This window comes from Empidonax traillii, unplaced genomic scaffold (assembly GCF_003031625.1).
Source record: "Empidonax traillii isolate 1590-97213 ecotype Southwest subspecies unplaced genomic scaffold, ASM303162v1 scaffold958:size599741, whole genome shotgun sequence".
NCBI lineage: Eukaryota > Metazoa > Chordata > Aves > Passeriformes > Tyrannidae > Empidonax > Empidonax traillii.
The window spans coordinates 443,612-466,198 of NW_020956151.1; the positions used below are offsets into that span (position 1 = coordinate 443,612).

At 52.7% G+C, this 22,587-nt stretch overlaps 1 protein-coding gene across 2 annotated transcripts in view; it reads left to right on the forward strand.

Moving 5' to 3' along the window:
* The window catches only part of GRHL3 (grainyhead like transcription factor 3), a 30,731-nt gene extending 8,144 nt beyond the window's left edge, over positions 1 to 22,587 (forward strand). Inside the window, exons 2-16 of one of the 2 annotated variants that reach the window (XM_027903394.1) lie at positions 7,684 to 7,870; positions 8,549 to 8,610; positions 10,140 to 10,506; positions 10,762 to 10,841; positions 12,465 to 12,618; positions 13,124 to 13,235; positions 13,357 to 13,451; positions 15,003 to 15,161; positions 15,679 to 15,757; positions 16,117 to 16,250; positions 16,822 to 16,856; positions 17,528 to 17,616; positions 17,742 to 17,827; positions 18,635 to 18,699; positions 21,789 to 22,587. In XM_027903394.1, coding sequence (XP_027759195.1) covers positions 7,703 to 7,870; positions 8,549 to 8,610; positions 10,140 to 10,506; positions 10,762 to 10,841; positions 12,465 to 12,618; positions 13,124 to 13,235; positions 13,357 to 13,451; positions 15,003 to 15,161; positions 15,679 to 15,757; positions 16,117 to 16,250; positions 16,822 to 16,856; positions 17,528 to 17,616; positions 17,742 to 17,827; positions 18,635 to 18,699; positions 21,789 to 21,903 — 1,800 coding nt within the window. In that variant the 5' untranslated portion in view covers positions 7,684 to 7,702 and the 3' untranslated portion in view covers positions 21,904 to 22,587. Of the gene's footprint in view, positions 1 to 7,664; positions 7,871 to 8,548; positions 8,611 to 10,139; positions 10,507 to 10,761; positions 10,842 to 12,464; positions 12,619 to 13,123; positions 13,236 to 13,356; positions 13,452 to 15,002; positions 15,162 to 15,678; positions 15,758 to 16,116; positions 16,251 to 16,821; positions 16,857 to 17,527; positions 17,617 to 17,741; positions 17,828 to 18,634; positions 18,700 to 21,788 lie in introns of those variants that run through there. The other variant, XM_027903393.1, reaches the window with a different exon arrangement.

Sequence of the window (22,587 nt, forward strand, 5' to 3'; positions counted from 1 at the left end):
TCCCGGGAAGAGCCAGGGAATTAACGTGCCATGGGAGAATGGGATGTTTTGCCTACTGTAAAACATTCTAGCTGATGATTTCCATAGTCTTCTGGGCTGAACTTCTGTCTAACTCTGCAGTGTGTGGGCTTGAAAGAGTTAACCAGGAGCTACTCCCAGTTGTGGTTTTGTGGTCGAAACCATGATCGCCAGGAGCAAATTTTTGTCATGCATAAGGTGTGTTATTAAAACTTGAGTTATGCTCCTGGTGAATGAAAAGTTAAAGCCCTTTTATAAGATCCTGGCAGTAAAGCACACAAGGGATAACCAAGCTGGAGCAAGGGAGCTTTCAAGGGAGGCTGGGTTGGAGGTGTTTCTTTTTTTTATTTATTTTTTTTTTTTCAAGTTATGTAAAGAGAAGGAGAGATTTGTAAATTAAAGAAACAACAATCAAATAACTGCTCTGCAGTTCCCGACAAAGGAGTAAAAGCCCTCTGAATAAACTCCAGACTCAAAGCAGGGGTAAATCAACATTTACATAGTATCTCTGCTTTGATGCTCTTTGGGTCAGATTTTCAACTGATTGGTACCTAGGAATGATCCCAGGGGAATTTGTGGAACAGAGGCAGTCAGGCTGATGAGGATCTTCTCCTGCTTTGTTCTGGCTGGTGTTTAAACTGTTGATCATTGTCAAGTATTCATCCAGAAATGCACTTGCACTTGGATCGCACCTGTGAGCACTTTGGTTCAGCTGACTGGCAGGGAGGGGGATCCTGGAGTAGTGTATTAATGAAAAATAAATTAATCAGTGGAACTAATGATTTAACATGTGAGTTATATTTAACATTTGGTTATGTTCCATCTGAGACTCCACTGCTAACAGCCAAGTTTGAAAGATAAGAAATGTGAAAGACAATACTGGACATTGAAGAAGAGAGATGGGACACTGGGAAGGAATTTCTTCCCTGTGAGGGTGGGCAGGCCCTGGCACAGGTTTGCCCAGAGAAGCTGTGGCTGCCCCATCCCTGGAAGTGTCCTAGGCCAGGTTGGATGGGGCTTGGAGCAACCTGGGCTGGTGGAAGGTGTCCCTGCCCAGGGCAGGGGAGTGGAATGGGATGATTTTTAAGGTCCCTTCCAGTCCAAACCCTTCCATGATTCTGTCGTGGTTTGTTTCTCGCTGTTCTTCAGGTGTTGATGTTGTTCTGGCTGGTAGCTGATCATGGGGAGGCTCTGATCCAAAACCAGTCCTTGTCCCCAGCGTGTTCCTAACCCTGAGTGTTCAGAGCACAAGAGCAGCTGTCACTCACCCAGGTTCCAGCCTCCTGCTCCGTCAGCCTTTTGCTCCTTTTCATCCTTCTGCTCTTGCAGTCCAAGTGGTGGTGCTCGTCCCTGCTCTCCAGAAATGCCTTGTTTTATGGGGTTGTACCTACAATGGGATGAATCATGTTTGTTTGGCAAAAACACTGTTTGAAGCACATTATGCTGGTTTGTTGTTTTGTTGGGTATTTTTTTTCCCCCCATTACACAGCAAAGCAAAAGGCTTGTTGACCTTGGGAGGTGGTGTTCTCAGGACACTCTGAATCAGAACAGGTTAGAGGATATGCAGAGTGCATCAGCCAGGCACTTTGCCTGGGATGAAAATTCCATCCAGGATGGGAAGACAGAGATAAAACCCCAGAGGTTTCATATCCCTTTATTGCTGCCATGTTGGTTTGTTTTTCTAAAAAAATCTAAGTCGGGTAAAACTGATTTTGTTTTGGTTGGTTGGTTGGTTGGTTGGTTTTGGTTTGTTTGGGGTTTTTTGGGGGTTTGTTTTGTTTTGTTTTTAATTTTATTAAAGAGCCAGAGCTCTTGGAGTTAGGGACTAACAAGAATTAAGAAAATAAAATGGCAAGTAGGAGGTAGGGGTTTGCATGTGAAAGCTGGGAGACAAACTCATAGGCACTGAAAACAAACAAAAATAACTGAAGGCACCTAAAATCTTAGAGTTGTGAAGCTCTTCTGTCATGTGTAACCTTCCTCATGGTGTATGAAGGACTGGGAGCATCAATGCAGTGTGTTGGGTGTTGGTGAGATGGAGGTTTGGTGTCCATAAATACATGTATATAAGGCATCTTTAGCTGTCCATAATGAAAATAAGAAAGAGGGTGAAGTTTCCACTGGTGTTTCATAAGTGCCAGGTGGTAGCAGATGCTCGGGGCCTGCTTTTGTGCCCTCCTTTTGGAGGCAGATCATCCTGAAACTCAGGGCACCCCAAATCTGAGCCATCTGACATCACAAACTGCTTCTGGGAAGGAACAAAAAAAAAAAAAAAAATCAGCCCTAATTCCTGAACTGCAAACTAATTCTGTGCTGTAATTTGTTTTGTTAGGCAGGGGAGGCTCTAAAGCAGGAACCATTTGTGAAATGGGGTTGTGTGGGTGGATCCCTCAAGGGTGATGTTATCAGGCAAAACACAAAACCAGCTGGTGTCCCCCCAAACATCACTCAGCAGTGGAATTGTCTCCTGGAGCCCTCCAGGCTGAGGAGGCAGGAACCAGGGCAGTGCTGGGAAGGTTTAGAGCAGAGGTTCAGGGCTGGTTCTGCTCTCTCACCTCGGCTGGGCAGCCTGGGATAAGGCATTTTAAAAATCCCTGTGCCTTGGGTTCTCCTGCTGTGAGAGTGAAGAGCTACAAAAGCAGAGGGTTAGGCTGTGGAAAAAAGGAAGAGTGTTGGGTTTAAGGGTCCTAAAGAGCTGTAAGTAACCCAAAAAGGCCAGCAGACAGGTGAGTTCCCTGGACATTCCCCAGGTAGCACCTGCCCCTGGATGGTTTGTCTGGTTCCACCGTGGATTCAACCCTGCAAACTGTTCCAGCTGGTTCCAGCTCCACGGGAGAGCTGGAGATGGGGGATTCAGCCCAAGAGCTTGGCAGGGGCTCTGCCTCCAGCACAGCACATCCCCAGCGCCCACCCTGCCCCATCCCACCACATCCCACCCAGGACACACCACACCTTCCCCGTGGCGTGGCCAGAGCCAACCCACCCTCCTGGGGCGCTGAGCTCCACTGGCTGCCACCCTCTGAGCCCTTTTGGGAGTCAGGAGCCACTTCCCAAAGATGCTCTTGATGGCCCCTTCACTTCCCAAAGAGATGTTCTTGATGGCCCCTTCTCTTCCCAAAGATGTTCTTGATGGTCCCTTCTCTTCCCACTCCATCCAAGGCACATTCCTGCCCTGCACTCCCTGCAGTCCCTGCCTGTGCTGTGCAGTCCCAGGCTGGTTGGGATGGGTTTCCTGGCTCATGCCTGTGCCATGCAGGGCTTCCAGGGAAAAGAGAAGCTCCTGCTCCATCTGGGGGTGAGCCCTTGCTGAGGGGTGGCTGGGAACACCACGCTGTGCTGAGTTAACAACCTGCACTGCCCCCGGGGCTGGGGGTGCTGCTGAAATGGCCCTGCAGAGCCCCAGTGACAGAGCCCACATTGTTCTCCAGCTGCCAGAGAAAATACTCCAGTCCTGAAGGCAGAGCAGGTCAGGGGCCGTGAGATTATGGCATCCTGGGCCTTTGCCTGTGGATTGACACCTTGTTGTGCTTGGCATGCAGGCAGAGCTCTTTGTCATTAGTCTGTGTTTGTTGTGTTTCTTTCTGTGTGTTTTTTTTTTTTTTTCCTGGTTCTGTCTCCATTTGGATTTTTGCCTGACTGGGAATGGGGCTGTGACAACACACTGGCTTGCTGGCTGTGCTGTCACAGCGTCTCCAGGTGTGCTTGTTTGCTGAACTTGCACAGAAAGGGTAAGATCAGAATTTAGCCGAGAAGTTTGGCTTTGGTTCCGAGGCCACTCTGTGGGATGCTCTTCTTCCCTGACAAGGATTTACAGGCCAAAATCTACTCCAGAAGGCACTCGCTGGCCTTGCTCTCCCCAGTGCTGACCCTCTGAAGTCCTCCAGGCCAGGGTCTCTATTCCATGGCTTTGAATTCCCGTTGTTGGTTGCCATGGATTCCCTGCTCCGTTGACAGTGTGATGTTGCTCTGCAGCCATCAGCATCTGGCCAAGGCTGGAGGCTTAATCAGCTGTAGGGGAGAGAACAAAGACAAGCAACACAAAGCTTGAAGGCCGGCAAAGCCTCCCACAGAAACCCAACAGAAGGCCAAAGGAATACGGGGGTTTCTCTCCTGCTTGGCTCATCTCCCCACCGAGACCCTTTGGGCATGTTCTCCTGTTTCAGCCCAGCCCTGGGTGTTTATTCCTCCCCAGGAGGCCACTGTGATGGCAGATCAACAGGGGGAAACAGAGATGGGCTGGGATGGAGCGGGAAAGGGGGCCGGGATCACCTTGTCTCTAACTCAGGAACTGTTTGGAAACAAACAGGCTGCTCCCTTCCCAAAACCCTGCTCTGCTTTGCACATGACCCTGGGGCTCCAGCACGAAGGGAGGGAGGGAGGGAAGCTGCTGGTCCCACGTGTTTGTGTTTCCCTGGGTTTGAGCCACAGCACCGGGGAAGGAGCGTTTGCTTTGCCAGCCACGGCAGGGAGTTTGTGATGGGCAAACACGGCCCAGCCCCAAACATGGCAGGGAGCGAGGAAAGTAAAGGTCAGGTGTGTTTGGATCTGGATTTGGGTGTCTCTTTCCCTGCAGAGAAGGTTCCTAACGCCATCTGTGCTATCTCAGGTGCCGCTGGAGCAAATTGATGGGACGGGGTTCCTGTCGTGTCATGGGCTGAAATGCATCTGATGTCAAAAAGGTGCCTTCAACGTGTCACCATTATCTGCTTATCTCCTCACATCACCCTCTGTTCTCAGACACTGGTTAGCCCTGTTGACCCTCTGGAATAGGGTCAGAGCAGAACTGGAAAAGTAAATGGGATGGGGTCTGCCCTGCAGGGTGTGCTGAGGAGATTCCCGTGGCTCCCATCACGTATTTCAGGGACTGCCAGGGATCACATGGAATCTGGGACAGAAACAGGGTGCAATAAATGTGCAGTCCCCATCACTCCACCTCTGTCCTAATCCTCAGCGGTTTCTAAGCACCACAGGGCCCCGCCTGAAGCTCCCAGTGGTCCTACTGGAGCATCCTAAAATGCCGCTGTCCCGATCCTCCCATCCCTGGAGTCTCTGGAGTTTCTGCTTTGTGGCAGAAGTTGCCATGAGGCAACGTGTGCCCACATTTCAAGTTCACTTCAGGAAAGTGCCTTTGCTGTGTGCCAGGCTGAGGGCAGGGCAGGTTTCCCGCTCTGCCCCAAGGATGGTTTGTCCCAGCAGGGTTGTGGGGCAGGCAGGGCTGAGGAAGGTATATCCGTGAGCTGCCCAATGAAGCCTCATCTGCAAATGAGATGCAGGGTCCAAGGGCACTTTTCAGACTTGTGTTCCTCATAAACAGAGTGCAGAGCAGGTGGGAAATGCTGACACGGTGACAAGGCAGGCGGGAGTCACACAGGGAATGTTTCGGGTGAGGGAGATTAAAGCTCCAAAGCATTTTATTTTTTTTTTCCCCTTGTAATATCTCTGCTTTTTCAAGCTCCCGAGTGCCTCGTTGCTACATCTTGCCCCGGTGTGTTTATCTGTGCTGATTATGGGCGATAGGAGCCGAGTCTCACCCTGAGCAAGCCCCGGTGCTGCCTGTTCTTCCTTGAGAAGATGGGATTGAGAGCGGCTGAGGATTCCTGCCCAGGCAGGACCCAACAGCCCATCGCCGAGCAGTGAAACCTGAGTCACGGCGATTGCTCTGCTGGGAGACAGCGGCGGCACCGGAGGGGAGGAGGGAGAGAAGGAGGGAGGGAGGGAGGGAGGGAGGGAGGGAGGAAAAGAGGGAGGGAGGGCTGCGTGAGAAACGCTAAAGACAACGAAACTCCCCAACCACCCGCCGAGGTTTCATCCGCGGGGTGAAACCGGGGCTGGTGCATCGTCCCGGCGCGGGGGAGAGGAGGAGCAGACCCGGCATCCCCGTTATCCTGCCGAGGGAGGGGAGCAGGTGGAAGAGCTGCTCCCTGTACCAACCTGAGCTCACCCACGTGAGCCCAGAAACCAGCGGGAATTGGGAGCCCGAGGCCACCAGCAGAGCTGTTCGCAGCTTCTCTCCCGTGCAGCTCAGACGTGTCAAGGAGAGCAGAGGCAGCCCTTGATGGCTGCTCAGCCAAGGAGAGCTCAGGAGCATCCCTGGATGGTTTATATTGTGTATTCCCTGCTGGAGACGTGGCAGGGGGAAAGGCTGGGGGTGTGCAGGAGCAAAGCCAGGGAGGATGGACCAGCATCCTTCACCCCGTCCAAGATCCACCTCTGTGCCCTTCCAAGGTTCCATCCCAGCAGCTCCCACCATGCAGGGTGGCTCTACCTGTCAGGGTTCGCAGTCCTGGGGAGTTTGGGAGATGCCAGGTTCCTTTCAAGAGGAATTATTGTTCTCCCAGTGATTCACTTAAAAGTCTAGACCAGGACTTGTTATAAACACAATGAGAGTAGCTTAATGAAAACAACATATTCCTCATAAAAATGCCATTAAACTGTGGCATTCACTGCCTTAACTCCTGTAGATTTTCTTTGCCTTCCCATAAAATACATCAGCAACTGGTGCCACGACTTAACCCCAGCTGGCTCTTGGCAACTTTGGAGATTTAAAAAAATCTTCTTATGTTGTTGTTGGTTTTTTTTTTTTAAACCTCTTCTGCACCCCTGTCTGACCCTCCTGAGCATTTCCACTTGGAGGAAGAAGTAATTTTTATCCACAGACTTGTTACTTTATGCTGAATAAAACGGTGATGACTCCGTGTACACGTGGCTGAAGGGTGTGACAGGAGCACAGCCACTGGCTCATCCTCTGTGCTTCAGTGCATGTGGTGGCTATTGGGTCAAAGGTTGGACTCTATGATCCTGGAGGTCTTTCCCAACCTTAGTGACCCTGTGATTCCACGATTCTGCCCTCTGGGCAGGGGGAACCCCCAGCACGGAGCACCCAGGGAATGCACAAGGTCCTTCTGTGCTGGCTGCTGGTGGGATTTGCTGGAGGAAAAGGAAAGATGCCTGGTGTTTTGGCAATTAAGTGTCTGGCAGTTTATTAACATAAGATGGAGAGGCCTGGAGAAAGTGCCAGAGGAGAGGACAGGCAGGGCATTATTTTGGTGTGTTGCTCACGTAGTCCCACGAGCCTCACCTCTGCCAGGAATTTTTTAGTGGAAGGGAGAGGGTTGTGATCTGCCTGTCTGCTTCCCTCTGAGGAAAATCACATACAAATGATGGGGAAAAAAAACCACCCTAATTTAGATTAGGACTGAATTTAAACCCTGTGAACTGCAGCAAAGGAAAACGATGAGGTTTGGTTTCATCTGGGCAGGTTCTCTGAACACGGAGTGACAGTGTCTAATGTGGGTTGCACTGACCTGCAGCTCCAAATCGAAGGGAAAATTGTGAGTTTCCTGATCCTATTTTTACTGACCAACATCCCCCTGTGATGTGTGTGATGTGAGTGGCTGGTGGTGTGTGCTGAGGAAGGAGCAGACGATGCTGTGGGGCAGGAGGAGGGAGCAGAGGCAAAGCTGCCCCTGCATGGCCCGATTTTGGACAGAGTTACAAGCAGATGAGTCGGTATTCCCAAAGACTCAGGGAGTTAAGGACCAGGAAAGCATCCCTCCTCTGTTCCAGAGCACCTCTGGGCAGCCCTGCATGTGTCCAGCTGGGTGCCAGGGAATGGGCTGTGGAAAATTCTCATCCCTCACTCCCGGTTTCCTCTGCGTGGCTCAGCTTTAGGTCTGTGCGCCTGATGAAGAATGACACCATGAACTTCCAGAAATTCCCCTACACCAACGAAGATGAAGCCTGGAAAACCTACCTGGAGAACCCCCTGACTGCAGCCACCAAGGCCATGATGAGGGTGAACGGGGACGATGACAGCGTGGCCGCCCTGAGCCTCCTCTACGACTACTACATGGTACATCCCCCTGGGAATGGGGCTGGGGGGGATTTGGCCCCTGAGGAGAAGTGTGAAGGGAAAACACGTGGAAAATATATGGAAAATATGTGTAAAATATGTGCCACCTCAGGAGGGGACCCATCTCCTGAGCTCCCCCTCTCGTTAATGTAATGATCCTCAGAACCCCCCCCCCAGTGCCACAATTATCCCCAGGGCACACAGGGGGTGAATTGAGGCACAAACCACCACTTTTCAGGAATCCAGAACATGCTGAAAAGCTGAACCCAGGTGCCTGGAGTCTCAAGCTGGTGGGTTTTTCACCCAACAGCTTTTGAGAGACATGGAGCTGGAATAGCTGTCACAGACCCCAGCAGCTTTATTTTTCCAGTGCTGCTGTAGGATGGAGCTTCAAGAAATGATTTATGCCTAATTGAGACCAATAGGACTGATGTTCCCACTCACTTGGGTGCTTTTGAAGGTCCTTCCCAGAACAAGATGATGTGGCTTGCCTAAGGTTACTCGGGAATCCATGGCAGCAGCCCAGGCAGCAGGAGAGCCCAGCTCTGCTCTGTTTGTTGTTCACACAGTGTTTTATCTCTCAGACTTCACTTGCTCACAGACAAGGCTAATTTTTGCCTCTGTTTGCCATGAATAAAACCTAACAATAAACAAACCCTTTGTTCTGCCTGGCTCCAGGTCCCGAAGGAGAAGAGGATTCTTCCAGCTGGAATGATGGGACGCAACGAACTAGGAAAGAGGTTGGCTTCAGTCTGTGCTCTCTGTAGCTGTCTCCCTCTCCTGCAGCTGCTGGCAGGATGGGGCTCTTAGCTTGCAGAAAATAGACATCAAAGCACGGTGTTATTACCAACAACAGTGCAGGTTATTAACCCTGAGACACGCATTAAAATTCTTTAGGCCGGGTCCCAAGCGGGTCTAAATGGAGCTACACCCATTTACACACCTGAGGATCTGTCTGGCTGTGCTCAGAGGGGTTGTGCTGATTTGCAGCAGCTGAAGGATTTGTCTTTATTTCCTACTTTGTGACAGCTGGAAAGGGCAGAAGGATTAAGCACTGGCAGCAAGAAGGGGATGGCCAAGTCCTCTCCCAGTCCCTGGGCTGAGAAGGGTTTGTGTTTCACTCCCCAGGATTCTCTTCCAGTGACTCCCATTTGCTCTTTGAGGTTTTCAGATAATTAACTATTAAATTAATGGCTCATTTGCCACTGTGAGTCCAGTTCCCCTGGATGTTGTGTACTTTGGCAACCTTTTCTGGTCGTCAGTTTTTAGCTACTCGGCAGAATAAGCCTCTCGAGTGACACTTCATTCCCCCTTCATAAGTAAACTGAGTTGAGCTGATTTCTGCTCCCTGAAAAGCCTCTGCATTCCGGGCAGTGCTGTGATTTTTATTAACTGTGGCTATTTCAGCAAACACCTGAAGGTGAAGCTCCAAGTGGGTGGGAGCTCCTGGCTCACCCTTGGGGCAGTTCCTGCTGCCAAGGGCCCGCTGAGATGGGGGTTGCTGTGTTTTCTGAGCCTGGTGACAGGGATAATAAAGCACCTTCTCCCAGCTCAGGCCAGAGCTGCAGAGTCAGCAGGTCATGGAGTCACTGCTGCAGGAGGGACCAGTCTGGGATGCTGCACAAAGGGATGGTTTCCCTGTGCAAGGAGGGTGGTTCTGGAGGTCTTTATCACTTGGTAGCTCCTGCACTTTAGTATTTTCTGCTCTGAAGAGGCCACTTCCAACGCTGCAGCCTTGTCAGGTTTTCACTGATCTCGTTCTCTGGGAATTTTGCTCCCTAAGCTCCTGGCATTTGGGAATTTGTACAGGAATTATTTTTCCTTTTAAAAAAACCCCAAAAAACCCAAAATCTATTAAAAAAATCAACTTTAAGCATCAATAAGCCCTGAAAAGACCACATAGCAGTTACCTTTCTTACTGTCCCTGCTGCTCTGAGCGTTCAATAACCTAAATAAAGGAATAATGGATGTAGGCCCTGGATGCGCAGCCTCAAACCACATCTAAATCATATTCTCTGATCCCACGTGATCACCCCTTATCTGCTGAGCACCTCTGGCTGTTGCTGATTGCACCGGGAGGTGTGGGTGGAGATCACCCAGGGGCCTGTCAGGCCTCCCATGTCAAGCAGGAGCCGTCCCCGGCTGACTCAAGGTCACCTGTGCAGTTTGCTCTCCATCAGCGCATCAAGGCACTTGGTTCCCGCTGTCACAACTCGCTGGGGCTGTCCCCGCTCTGCCCCAGTTTGAGACAGGCCCCTTTCCCCAGCAGGCACTGCCACGGGATGGACTACGAGCCGGACATCGCCTCCTTCGACGGCTCAGCCCACCTCATGAAGCTGCTGTCTGAAAACGTTTCCCTGAGCCAGGAGTACTGCGAGCCACAGAAGAAGAACGGCCTGAGTCTCGAAGGCGTCCCTCCTCCTCCTCCTCCTCCACCTCCTCCTCCTCCTCCTCACAAGCCAGCCCTGCTCCCTCCAGGCACCAGCAAGCTGGAGGCCACCCCAGACAACTACCTGGTCCCTCCTGGGGACGTGTACGACAACAGCTCGTTGAACTCCCTCTTCGAGAGCCTCCCCATGGCCCCGGCGCAGCAGCGGTGGCAGCCGGACAGCACCTTCAAAGAGGACCCCCAGGAGGTCAGAGCCCTTTCACTGCAGGAGTTTGGGGGTCTTGTCTGGGCTCTGCTCGTGCTGGGGTCAGTGGGAGTTTAGCTTTTGCATGAGGAGCTCGATGATGCTCCCGTGGGATCGTTGGGTTTGGAAGCAGGGGGAGGCTTTGGGAGGGGGGTCTGTGTTTTACCTGTGGCCCCTGTTGTGGCGTCTGGGAGAAAGTGGGTGGAAAAAGCGATGGAAGGGTCTACTCCTGACTGTTCTGTTTGCGCCTGTGTGCAGTCCCTGCTCTTCAGTGACATCCTCAAGCCCCAGCCGGAGCCGCCCTGCCCCGAGAGTTACAGCACGGACGGTGTCAAGAGGTAACCGCCAGTCCATGGGTTGGGCTTCCCAGTGAACACTGGGCTGTGTCCCTTCCCTGGGGAATGACTTCATCCCTTCCCTCCCCACAGTCCAGTCTGGGCAATGACCAGTGCAGATTACAGAGCTGGTGCCTTTCCAGAGGCAGGCTGTGTCTCGCCGGTGCCTTTGGAGCAAGTTGCTGTCCCATGAGCTTCTAGAGCCAAAGCAGTTGATGTTCTCTGTACAAACTGGTGTAAATTCACTGCTCTGGTCACATCTCACGAGCACCTTGGCCTGCCCAGGGGGAGCTGTGGCCCTGAGGACTCCGTGTGAGGGTTTTTTTGTGTTCCAGCCCCTTCCCAGGGAGCACTGCTTGGCTCCCGGGGTACAGACAGATCCTGCACCATCTTCCCACAGGCCACTTGGAATGGGGCAAATGACAGAGAAAACAAGGATTGCAGCTGATGAGGGTGATAATTACCCTCCTCCTAATCTAAGGTTTAGATTCTCACTTAGCACTGTTAGTCAACCTTGATTTTAGAGGGTGCCAGTGCCTCTCATGCCTAAAACATGAGAGGGATTTCTTCCTCCTTTCCACCCCTCTCTCAGGCAGAGCTTCTCTGCTCCAGATACCGCATCAAACCTCCCAGCGGGTAACATTATTTCACCTCCCACTTTTTATTTGCCTCCTGAGTCAGCTGACTGGGTGACTCAGCTGTCAGACGTGGGGATGTTCACACAGACACCAGCTCGTCTCTGTGAGTGATAGTCTCCCTGTTCACTGTTTATTTGTGCACTGGAGTCCTCTGGCTCTCCTGGCTCCAGATGAGAGGAGCTGCCAAGCCCATCTTCAGAGGTGGCATCACAGGAGGTGGAGCAGGAAGGAGATGGGTTGGTGACTCAACAGGGCACTTGGAGGGTCTGTGTGAAGGCTCCTGCACAGATTCCTCACGGCAGAAAGCAGCTTGAGCTGTGAGGCCTCCTGGTTTGAACGCTCAGAGGTGCTGCTGGATGCCCAAGAGCTCTTGAAAACCAGGATCTTCTCTCAGATTTCCTTGTCCACGAATCTTTTCTAGTTTGAGACTAAACTGCCCACCGGGCTGAGGGTTCCACAGACTGGGCTTCTTAGTCCAGCTCTACCTGGATAACCAGGCAGTGTCCTGCAGGTCCTCCTGCTTCAACAGGACCATCAAGGGATAGTATTCCTGGCTCAGCCTTGTATGGGTGTGAATTTGGAGACAGGAATCTGAGTTTAAGGTTTGCAAAAGTCTCACTGCGGGTACCCCTTCTCTGTGTTTTGGTTTATGGGGTTGGCTGAGCAAAGGTTCTGTTGCCATCCACAGAAAAAACACTGCTTACAATCACGTCCAGGGTTTTTTTAGGGCAAAGCCAAATGTTAAAAATGAGCCTCTTGGAGAGCTACTGCTGCCTGGGGTGCTGGGGAGGATCAGAATGTGCCGTGCTGGGAGGTGCTGGGTGCTGTCGGGGTGTGTGAGATGGGGAACAGAGCAGAAACTCCTGCGTGTGCAGTGCCTGTAACCTGCAACCTGCAGGGGTGGAGGCTTCCACAGGCTCTTGTTTTGCTTTTTGGAGTGAAGCAGCAGCGTGTGCTTATTCACCGTCCTCTCTTTGTTCCGTACAAGTGACTTTGAATACACGCTGGGGTCACCCAAAGCCATTCACATCAAGTCTGGGGACTCTCCCATGGCCTACCTCAACAAAGGACAGTTCTACCCCATCACTCTGCGCACGGCAGGAGACAGCAAATGTTTACACTTGTCCTCAAACAAAGTGAAGGTAAGAGCCACGCTGACAGTTCTGCTGACACGCGCAGTGGGACGGGCAGTGATTTTGATTTCCCGGGCCTGGGCACAGAGCTGAGCGTGAGGAGTAAAGGATTTGTGCCTCACGTTGGCTCCAAGGGGTGAATGGCACGGATTCAGTCGCAGCGAGGCAATCCTCTGCTGCACAGGTGGTGTCCCAGGGCAGCTGGGACCTCTCACAGCGAGGTCAGGGGTGCACAAAGGGCTCCTGGGGACATCCCTGAGCTGGGGAGAGGTCCCACCTTGTCCCTGGGATGTATGGCCAGGCCTCAGAGCCACCCCTGAGACTGTGCTCAAATCCTTTCCCTCACCTGCCTCAGTTTCCCCAGGCATAAACCCTCATGTTTTCCATGGCACTGTGACACTGTGACACTGTGACACTGTGACACTGGGCCAGGGCACGGATGGAGTGGCTAACACAGGCACCAAGCCCCAGCCTGCTGGGTGTGCTGACCTGGGCTGTCCTGGCTGTGTTACAGAGCGTGGTGATGATCGTTTTCGACAACGAGAAGATCCCCACGGAGCAGCTCAAGTTCTGGAAGCACTGGCACTCCCGCCAGCCCACGGCCAAGCAGAGGGTCATCGACGTGGGTACGAGCTGGGTGGGCTTGGCAACTTGGAGAGGGGGCAGGATTTTGGGGGGCTGGGGAGCCTGGGGGACGTAACCAGCCTTGCAGCCCGAGTATAAACTGCCTGTCCACTGCCCTCCCAGCTGACTGCAAGGAGAACTTCAACACGGTGCAGAACATCGAGGAGCTGGCCTACAACGCCCTGTCCTTCGTGTGGAACATCCACGAGGAGGCAAAGGTACCAACTGAGGGGGTGTGGGAAGCCTTGGGTGCTCACAACAGCTCCTTCCTGACGGCCCTGATGCTCCCCCCCAGCCCCTCAGCTGAAAGACAGGGAGAGTTTCCAATCCAAACAGTGCCATTCCAGCGGCCCCAGGGAGTGTTTGCCTGCCAGGACAGCGGGGAGGACACGGGGCTGCTCTGTGTGTTTAAGCATTGCCATTAGCTAATAAACACGCTGGGTGCACCCCAGACTGGCTCAGAGATGTTTTCTTAGTGCTGATGGATAAGTCTGAAGAAAGGTTTTTGCAGCAGCTCGGGGCTCTGCTCGCATGTACCCGCAGCCTGTTTAAATAACCCCCAGCTCAGGGGAACAAAGACCCTCCTTTCAAGGCAGCAGTTTGATGCAGACATGACTGACCACCCTCCTGTGCCTTGTGTGATGTGGAAGGGAGCCAGGCAGGTCACAGGATCCCTTTTCACCTTAAAAATCTCTAAAGCTTAGGGCAACAACTTTCCAGCTCTGCTGTCTGCTCTGCATCTCCTCAGAGCCTGGGTGTGGATGGAGAGGAGCATGTAGAAACAGATGAAGGGAAGAAAGAAAGAAAGAAAAGGAAAGCATAAATACCCCATGTCTCTGAAGCTTGGGAAAGCTCTGCTTTGGGATCTCAATAAGCCCTTCTTTAGCCCAAAGGCAACGTGGGTCTTTTACAACCCAAGAGGTTAACAAATGTCCTCAAGGCAAAGTTGTCAGAAATGGAAATATGTCAGGTATGTGGCAAGCCCTGGGGGCACCTCAGCAAAACCGGGTTTAACTCTTAGCAGAAACTCTGTCCCTGCACTGGCCTGGGGCAGGTAAAGGTGAGACTTCAGAGAGCTGGGAGGGCTGGGAGTGAGACAAGGAGGGGTCAGGAATTTGGGCCGTCTGTGGCACCTGTTACTTCTCTCCTTCCAACTCCACACCACGGTGAAGTGGTTTTCTTTCCCATACTCAGGTACTGATTAGAGCTGACACTGGGTTTCAGGGCTCTAATCCTCAGCCAGAGCCTTGCTGAGGGAGCTGTGGGAGCTTCTCCAGCTGCAAATCCAGAGTCCCCCAGAGTCCAGGGGGAATTTCAAGGTCACGCCAATGAGTTGGCAGTTGGGAGATATAATGTGGATTGTAGCTGTGCTCAGCTCTTCTTCAGATGCTTCCAGTGGAGCTGATAAAGGAGACCAGTGTGTGATGAATATTCATTCAAGCAGCAGCACTGCTGTGCCATTCCCCAGGCTGCACTTTTATCCCTCCTCCCTTCCTCCAGGGCTCTGCTCTCTCAGGGTCCCTCATTGGTTCGAGTGAAAGCTCAGAAATATCAGCAAGAACATCCCCCAGGCAGAATTTTGGGAGTGCTGAAGAGCTGGAATAGGGGGGTGTGTGTGAGGAGAAACTGTGCTCAGGGTGGGAAACCAACTGCTCAGAAGCTGGGCTGGCACCAGCAGGGCTGGGAGGAGGCTCAGCAGCCGCTTTTGTCCCATCCTGTCCTCCCTCCCTGTTTCTGCTGAAAACATCACCCTCTGCCCCTGCTTGCAGGTGTTTATTGGGGTGAACTGCCTGAGCACGGACTTCTCCTCCCAGAAGGGGGTGAAGGGCGTCCCCCTGAACCTGCAGATCGACACGTACGACTGCGGTGGTGGCAGCAGCCAGCTCGTGCACCGCGCCGTCTGCCAGATCAAGATCTTCTGTGACAAGGTACAGCCCTGCTGCCCCAGCCACTGCTCCAGGAGGAAAGGCAGAAGGGTTTTCTGAGAGCCCAAAACAGCCCAGAGGTCAGGGCTGAGGACCCTTCACCCGAGCAGGGGTTGGGTCTGCGCTCAGGCCTTTGCAGAACAATCACTACTCCCAAGACAATCAGTTCTCCCCCCAAACCAGACCCACCTGGGGCTGTGCCTCACAGTAAACTTCTATTTTTCCCGAAGTTTTTAAACGTCAGAAGAGATGAGAATTTCCCTTGAGGTTCTGCCCCCATCTCAGAAATTTCTCGTTGCTATTTTCGTTCATATTTTTTTCATTTTCAAAAGCAAATTCTATTTTTTGTTTGTTTTCTAATTGGTAAGTTATCAGAGAGTCCTGGAGGGCCTGTAGAGCCTCTGGGGTGACCATTTTTGAACAAAGCCTTTACCTTAGTGTGCTCCCCGTCCCAGAGGTGGCCACTGAACCCTCTCTGGGAATTCCCAATGTCCTGATTTTCGCCTGATCTTGCCCACAGGGAGCAGAGAGGAAAATGAGGGACGACGAAAGGAAACAGTTCAGAAGGAAAGGAAAATGCCTGGACTCCAACAACAATGGTCAGTGCTTGTGTTTGTTACCTGACCCCGAGTGTGTCGAAATCCATCTCCGTTAACTTCCAGGGGATCTGGCCCTGGGTATCCCAAACCTGATGCAATCAGCACCACTCGCAAGCAGCCTGTCAGTCAGGTCCTTGCTGGGCTCCCACAGCCCTTTACTGACACCAACCAACCCTTCTGAATCCCTCTGGGCTCATGGCAGGACCTTCCCTAGGGCAGCCAGACCTGGTTCCACAGAGCCCTGTGCTGATTCCAACATTCCTGTCGGGACTCCTCGGGAAGGCTCTTCCCCCTCTCTCTTGGAGCTGCCTCTCATGGGCACCCTCTGAACTGAGATGAACTGGACTTTCCATCTGTAGGTCTGAAAGGCTGTTTGCTCTCTGGCTTCAGAGGGAATGAGATCACCTTCCTGAGGCCGGAGACCGACCTGGAAACGCAGCCGGTCCTGTTCATCCCCAACGTCCACTTCTCCGGCCTGCAGAGGTGTGGCACGGTGAGTCCCTGTGGGAGAACAACCGACCTGCTGCCCTTCCCCTGTCACCCCCAGCGTTTCCAGTCTCCCACACGTGATTTGTGTCATGCAAAGATCCCAAACCAAGCCACAGTTCTTTGTGGGAATGTGGTGAGCTCGAAGCTGTCGGGAGTGGCCCAGTCAGGCAGCAGCGATGGGTGAGATAACCTTGCCAGGTTCCTTCCAGCCAGATATTCCTGTGGTTTCCAGGCATCACCTGCAGCTTCCACGGAGGACTGGAGTGGCAGCAAAAATATCAGTGGAAAGGAAATCACAGAAAAATGTGATTATCAGTCCTCGCTACCCCTTTAAGCCAAAGGAGATCTAAACCCAGTGTCCCTCAGAGCTCATCAGCACTCCCTGTTTCACAACCAACCATCCAGTTTGTCAAAAAGAGAAGTTCTTTACATCAAATTTCTTTACATCAGATCTGAGAAACACAAGCAGGTGTTTGGGTTTAACTGTGTAGGGGCTGGGAGGAGGGAGATGCAGCTTGCCTGGCATGCAGTGATGCTGTGCAAACTCACAGATCCACTTTCCCTTTCCATTTCAGGCGCTCCCTGCTGCTGTTCCCAACGCTGCAAACAGGTGAGGGTGCAGCTTGTGTGCATTTCTCTGCTTTTGGGAGTGCCGTGGCTGGTTGGTATCCACAGGCAGGGTATCCACGGTGAAAAAAATAACGTGGCACATGAGGGTCAGAGTGTGTTCAACTTGGGCCCAGGATGGACTCGAGGGCTGCAGAAACACAAGATTCATTCTGTGCCTGCCACTGAGCCCCTCCAACATGAGCTGGTCCCTGATTGTCCTGCTGTTCCCATCGAGATGATGATAGAAAGTGAAAATAAACATCACTGGAGGGTTCAAGTAGCCAGAGGCTGTAAAATAAACTGGAATAAAGCAGAAATCACACTTGTGCTGTGTCTGAGGTGGGGGGAACCAGCATCTCCCCCATGATCTGATGATGGTGATGTCAGCAGAGAAAAAACGACACGAGGGCGCAAAGGACTTTTGGTTTTTGGTTGCGACACCAAACCCTCTGCGGGTCCTCCCTGAGCTCCCCGTGGGCTTCGGGCAGGAAATCACAGCTCTGGTGGACACCTGCTGCTGTAATTACAGCCCCATGTTTAATTGCTGGATGGTTGCTGGGGTAATTGGCTGTTCAGTCAGAGGTTCAGTGCTGGAGTTGCTTTGCTGGCTGTTGTTGTTGCTGGTGTTGTTGTTGTTGTGTCCTCCTGAGAACGTTGTTTCCTCCTGCCCAGGCTGCCCCTGAAACGCAGCGGCGCCTCCTTCACCGACGAGTTCGACCCCGTTCCTCCAAAGCAAAGCAAGGATGAGGATCCCCAGAGAGGTAATCCCTGGGAGGAGGGGGGCCCACTGGGATCAGGGAAAAACTCGGATCTTGAACTCCGTGAGACCACACGACCCTGCTGGGGGGGGATCCCCGAGTCAGTGTTGGCCCTTCCTTTCTTGCAGTGCTGCTCTACGTGCGCAGGGAGTCGGAGGAAGTGTTTGATGCCCTCATGTTGAAGACACCGGATCTCCAGGGCCTCAGGACAGCTGTAAGTGCTCTAAAGCACCCCCCTGGGGAATGAGCAGAACCACAGATAAAAGGGAATGGTGCTGGGGTCCAGAGCAAGGTGGAGGTAAAGCTGCTCCCACCTCCCGTCTCGCTCCCTCCCTTGGGAATGGAAACGGAAAGTGTGAGCAGCAGGTGAGTCCTACCAACAGCTCCTGGCAGGGGCTGTGTTGGAACACACCTCGTGGCAAGGTGTTCTGCTCAGAGCACAGCAGAACCTCCTCCTGTGACGGCACAGTCGTATTTTCCACCCTAAAACACCTTTTCCGTTCTCAAGGCTCGGAGATGGGAGATCTGGAGCCAGCTCTGGCCTCCCCCTGGAATTCCCTGGCCCCGTTTGAGGAGCACAGACATATTTCTGTGATGATTATCAGCAGCATCTCTGATAGCCCAGCTCTCCTTGGAGACAGCTGGGAAGGAAGCAAACAATAAACCTCCCAGATCTGGGGTGGCTTTATGGCTGCACTTTCAGCTCTGTTGGTTTGACAAACTTTTAAAAACAGAGAGTTTGAAAGATGTCAGCGCAGAGGATCCTTTGCCATCTTGTTCCTCATCATAAATAGTAAAAAAACCTCTATGGAAAATGCTTGGGGAAAACCTACAAACCTCCTGTCATCCTAACTTTCCCCAGGAGAATGTTCAGGTTGTGGCTTTGACCCCTTTTTTCTTGAGTAACAGGGAGGGGGGGATCCTCTGCTGCTGAACACCCCTGGCTTGGTGTTATCTTTGATTTTTATCGTGGGAATTTCATTTTACAAGTACACAAGATTTGCCATGTTTCCTCTCACAGATTTCAGAAAAATATGGGCTTCCTGAAGAAAGCATTTATAAAGTCTACAAAAAATGCAAAAGAGGGTAAGCTAATCTCTCATCTGCTTTCATGCTGTGCTTCCAACCCCCCCCCCCTCATCCTCTCTGGGACCCTGCCATAGGCTCAAACAGCATTTTAACAAGATAATAAAAGGCAAAGCCATGTCAGGCTGTGCTGTTTGGAGCATATAAAACTCGGATCTCTCTGGGCTTTAAAGATTTGGGATAATGCCTGGTTGTATTCTATTTGTTTGGAGGGTGAAGCCTCCCAGGGAAAGGAAGTTGGGTGAAGGAGGAATTGTTTGGGTAGTTTAATGGGTGATCCTTTGTGTCTCAGTCTAAGGTTATGGAGAACTTATCGAAGAGGGATCAATGTTTGCTTCTCCAAACCAACTCTGAGCTGCCCCTGGCTCAGCAGGGGGACTGTGCTGGCTCAGGTTATTCCAATGTTAGGGACGGATCCCTGCGGATCTGCCAGTGGCTGGCAGGGAATGGTGTGGGTTTGCAGGAGCTGGGGAGCTGCTGGGTGTTCCCTGCAGGGCAGAGCTCTCCTCGTGGAGCCAAGTGCCACTTTCAGGGGTGCTCTGTGGGCTGAGAACCCCCCTCTGTGCCATGCCCAGCGCTGAGTCCTCCCTGCAGCTGATGGGATGGGAGCGACTCATAAACTGCCAGGATTTTGTTCACAGAGCCCAGTTCAGAGCCCTTCCTGCAGAGTGAGGGAGATACCATCAGGCCTGGGCAGCAGCAGCGACTGCCTGGGAGATGAACTCATTGTTGTTGCTGGCCCTGGCCCAGCCCTGAGCACGGGGAGAGGCAGAGACACGAGGCTGGCGACAGGTCCCGCCTTGGGCAGCTCTGCTGCTGCCACCAGCACGGCCCAGAGAGGTTCCCTGTGTGACAGCAGGGCCCTTGGGAGCTTGGCCCTGCTTCTGCACTTCCATCCTGGCTGACAGTGGAGTGGGAAAGTCCGAAAGCTCCTGGGTGGGATCTTGCACCTCTGTTTGGTGCCACCAGGACTCGATGCCGGGGGGCTGAGCTGGCTTGCTGCATGGGGGCAGCTGCAGGGTGGGAGGGGAGAGGCAGTGCTTGCTCCTCCACACTGGGATGTGTCACTGAGCTGGGAAGCTGAACCACTCTTGCCCTTTTAAAAAGGGTTTTTCAATGTGGTTTTTCAACTTTAGGATGAGGGGATGGGCCGTAGTGAGGTACCCAACTTCGTCAGCGTGTTCTTCCCCCTGCTCCTGAGCTCAGGGCCCTCAGTTCTGTCAGATGCTGCTCATCCATCAGCCCCAGAAGCTGAAATTTTCTCCCCAGAGAAGGAGAGCAGCACTGGTGGAGAAGGGGGGGCTGTACCTGCTCCTACAGCCAGAGAGGGCCTTGAGTCTTCCCTGGGAGAGGAACCACCTTGAGGGACAAGGGTGACCAGTTTGTAACTCCAGCCCAAACTCGGGCGTGCCAGCGCTGCTGGTGGCTTGTGATGTGGCCACCACAGGTCACCAGGCTGTCACCAGGCAGCAGCTCCTCCCAGGAGTGTCCTGGCCCAGCTGAGTGTCAGCGTGTGCAGGGCAGGAGAGGTCCCAGCCCCGATGAGTTCGCAGGTGGACCAGGAAACGGCAGCGCTTCAGGGGAGAGGCCACCTCGGCTTTGCTTGGCTTTGGTTCTGCTCATTACTTGATCTGATACTCAGTGAATGTTGTTTTAATAATGACTGGGAGGGAAGACAGGCAGGTGCCCTTCCAGCTCTTCCCTGAGATGGAGGAGCCAAGAGGTATCTGATGGAGAGCAAAGGCCACGCCTGGAAATGAGCTCAAATAAACGATTTTGACACCTGGTTTGATGAAAGCTGGACATGACCAATGCCAGAAGTTACTGCTGAAGGGTGAGGGAGACACAAGATGCCTCCAGCCTGGTACAATGGCAGGGTCAGGCCCCGTTTCCTGCTCCCCCGGATTTCATTTCCGATAATTTCATCCTATTGCTCCACCCTAAACAGCCGTCCCTTGCTAATTACAGCTTGAGGGGCAGATCTTCATCTGGTGGAAAGAAGTGAAGCTCAGTGGTCCTGCCTGGCCTGATGGCAGGTGAGGTCCTGCCCAGGGCCATGAGCTCAGGCAGATGAACTCGGGCCCAGGGTGACTCAGGAGCAATAATTAACAATTTCGTATCTTGGTGAGGTTTGGTCTAGAAAAAACAATGCAGGGCTCGGATTCCTAATCAGCACCGCCTGGGATGGTTTGTGGTTGGGAAATCGGATGGAAGCAGGGGAGCAGGAGGCACAGGTGACTCCTCTGGCTTCCTGCACTGAGATAGGCAGAGATAAAGGGAGCAGCAAAGCTTTTGGTGACATCCCACCCTTGGGAACCCACGGAGAGTCGCCTGTGGGAGGCCAGACCTGGGATCCAGGGTCTGGGGACCTGCCCCTGGGTGCTGGGGCTGGGAGCCTGCCCTGCCCCCTGAGGTGTTCCCTTGGGGGCACCAGGGCCCTGTGTCTGTGCTTGTTGAACTGCTGGATTTGTCAGAGGCTCAGCCTCTCTGTTTTTTTTAGTCTTGGCTTTGAGGAGCGTTGCACAATTAACACTCTTGCCCCACTAATGACCCCGGTGGGAACCTGGGGAGGGGGTGTTGTGCTTCCTGCAAAGAAAGAGCATTTGTTCTTTGTTCCCTCCAGATTTCACCCTGATTTATGGGAACACCGTGGGGTGATGCCAGGCTGCCCCTTCCTGTTACAGCAACGAGGGGCTCCTGCCTGGCACAGAAACACAGCCTGGGGTTTCAATCTGCCCTTGAAACGTTTCCTTCTCCTCATGTCTCTGTGGAATTGATTCCTGCTCAGGGAAGCTGAGGGATCTGCAGCAGGGCTGGGATCCCTGGAAGCACAGGGAGGGATTTGCAGTTCTGCTGTGAATTCACACTCTGATAATCCAGGGGGGATTTGCCCGTGGAGAGGATGCTGGGCCAAGGGAGAATTCAGGGAGAATTGTGAAAAGCTCAGCAGGACCTTCCCTTGTGTTGTGCTGTGGCTTTAATCAATCAGTTAATTAACTGATTAAGGGTGGCTAAGCCCCTCAGCCTGGGTAAAGTGGAGCTGCTTTCAACCCACTGCTTCTGACCCAGCCCCTCTCCCTCTCCCACAGGATCCTGGTGAACATGGACAACAACATCATCCAGCACTACAGCAACCACATGGCCTTCCTGCTGGACGTGGTGGAAGCAGAGAACAAGTTCCAGGTCATCCTCAAGGAGCTCTAAAGAGCCTCAGGCAGCACTCCCTGGGACTTTCCTCCAAGCCTACGGAGCTCAGGCTCGTGCCCCCCTCTTGTTGCCTTGACTTGAACCTCGGGGGGAGGAACCTCAGAGCCGGGCCACGAAACTGCTGCGAGATCAGTGATGGATGTGAACGTGGAACTTGGCTCTGCTGGGCTTATTATTATTATTATTATTATTATTTTATATTTTATTTTATTCCCTTCTGGCGCTGGGCCTGACCTGCCGTTTCAGAGCTGGGGAACACGAAGTGACACGAACGGGCAGAGAGCAGAGCTGGCGGCCTCGGCTGGGACTGATCCCACCCCAGGTCTTGGGTCCCTCCCAGGCCACAGAACCTTCAGACCATTTCCAGCTCTGAGCCTCTCTCTGTCACAGAGACTCTCACAGATGCGTTTTCGGCTCCCTGTTGAACGGACACTGCCTGCTCCCACCCCCTCCCTGCCACATCTCTCCCCTGTAAATACCACCAAGGCCTCCACAGCCCTTGTTTATACATTTCTGTCCCTTTTATATTTTATATGTGTATAAACAGGCATTGTTTTATATTGGACTCAGTACGGTGACACAGAGCATTTCAAACACGGGCTGCTTCACATTTCTCCGTGAACTCCTTTTGTAACTGTGTTGTTGGTTTTGTTGTTTTGGATATTCCATAGCAATAAAGGT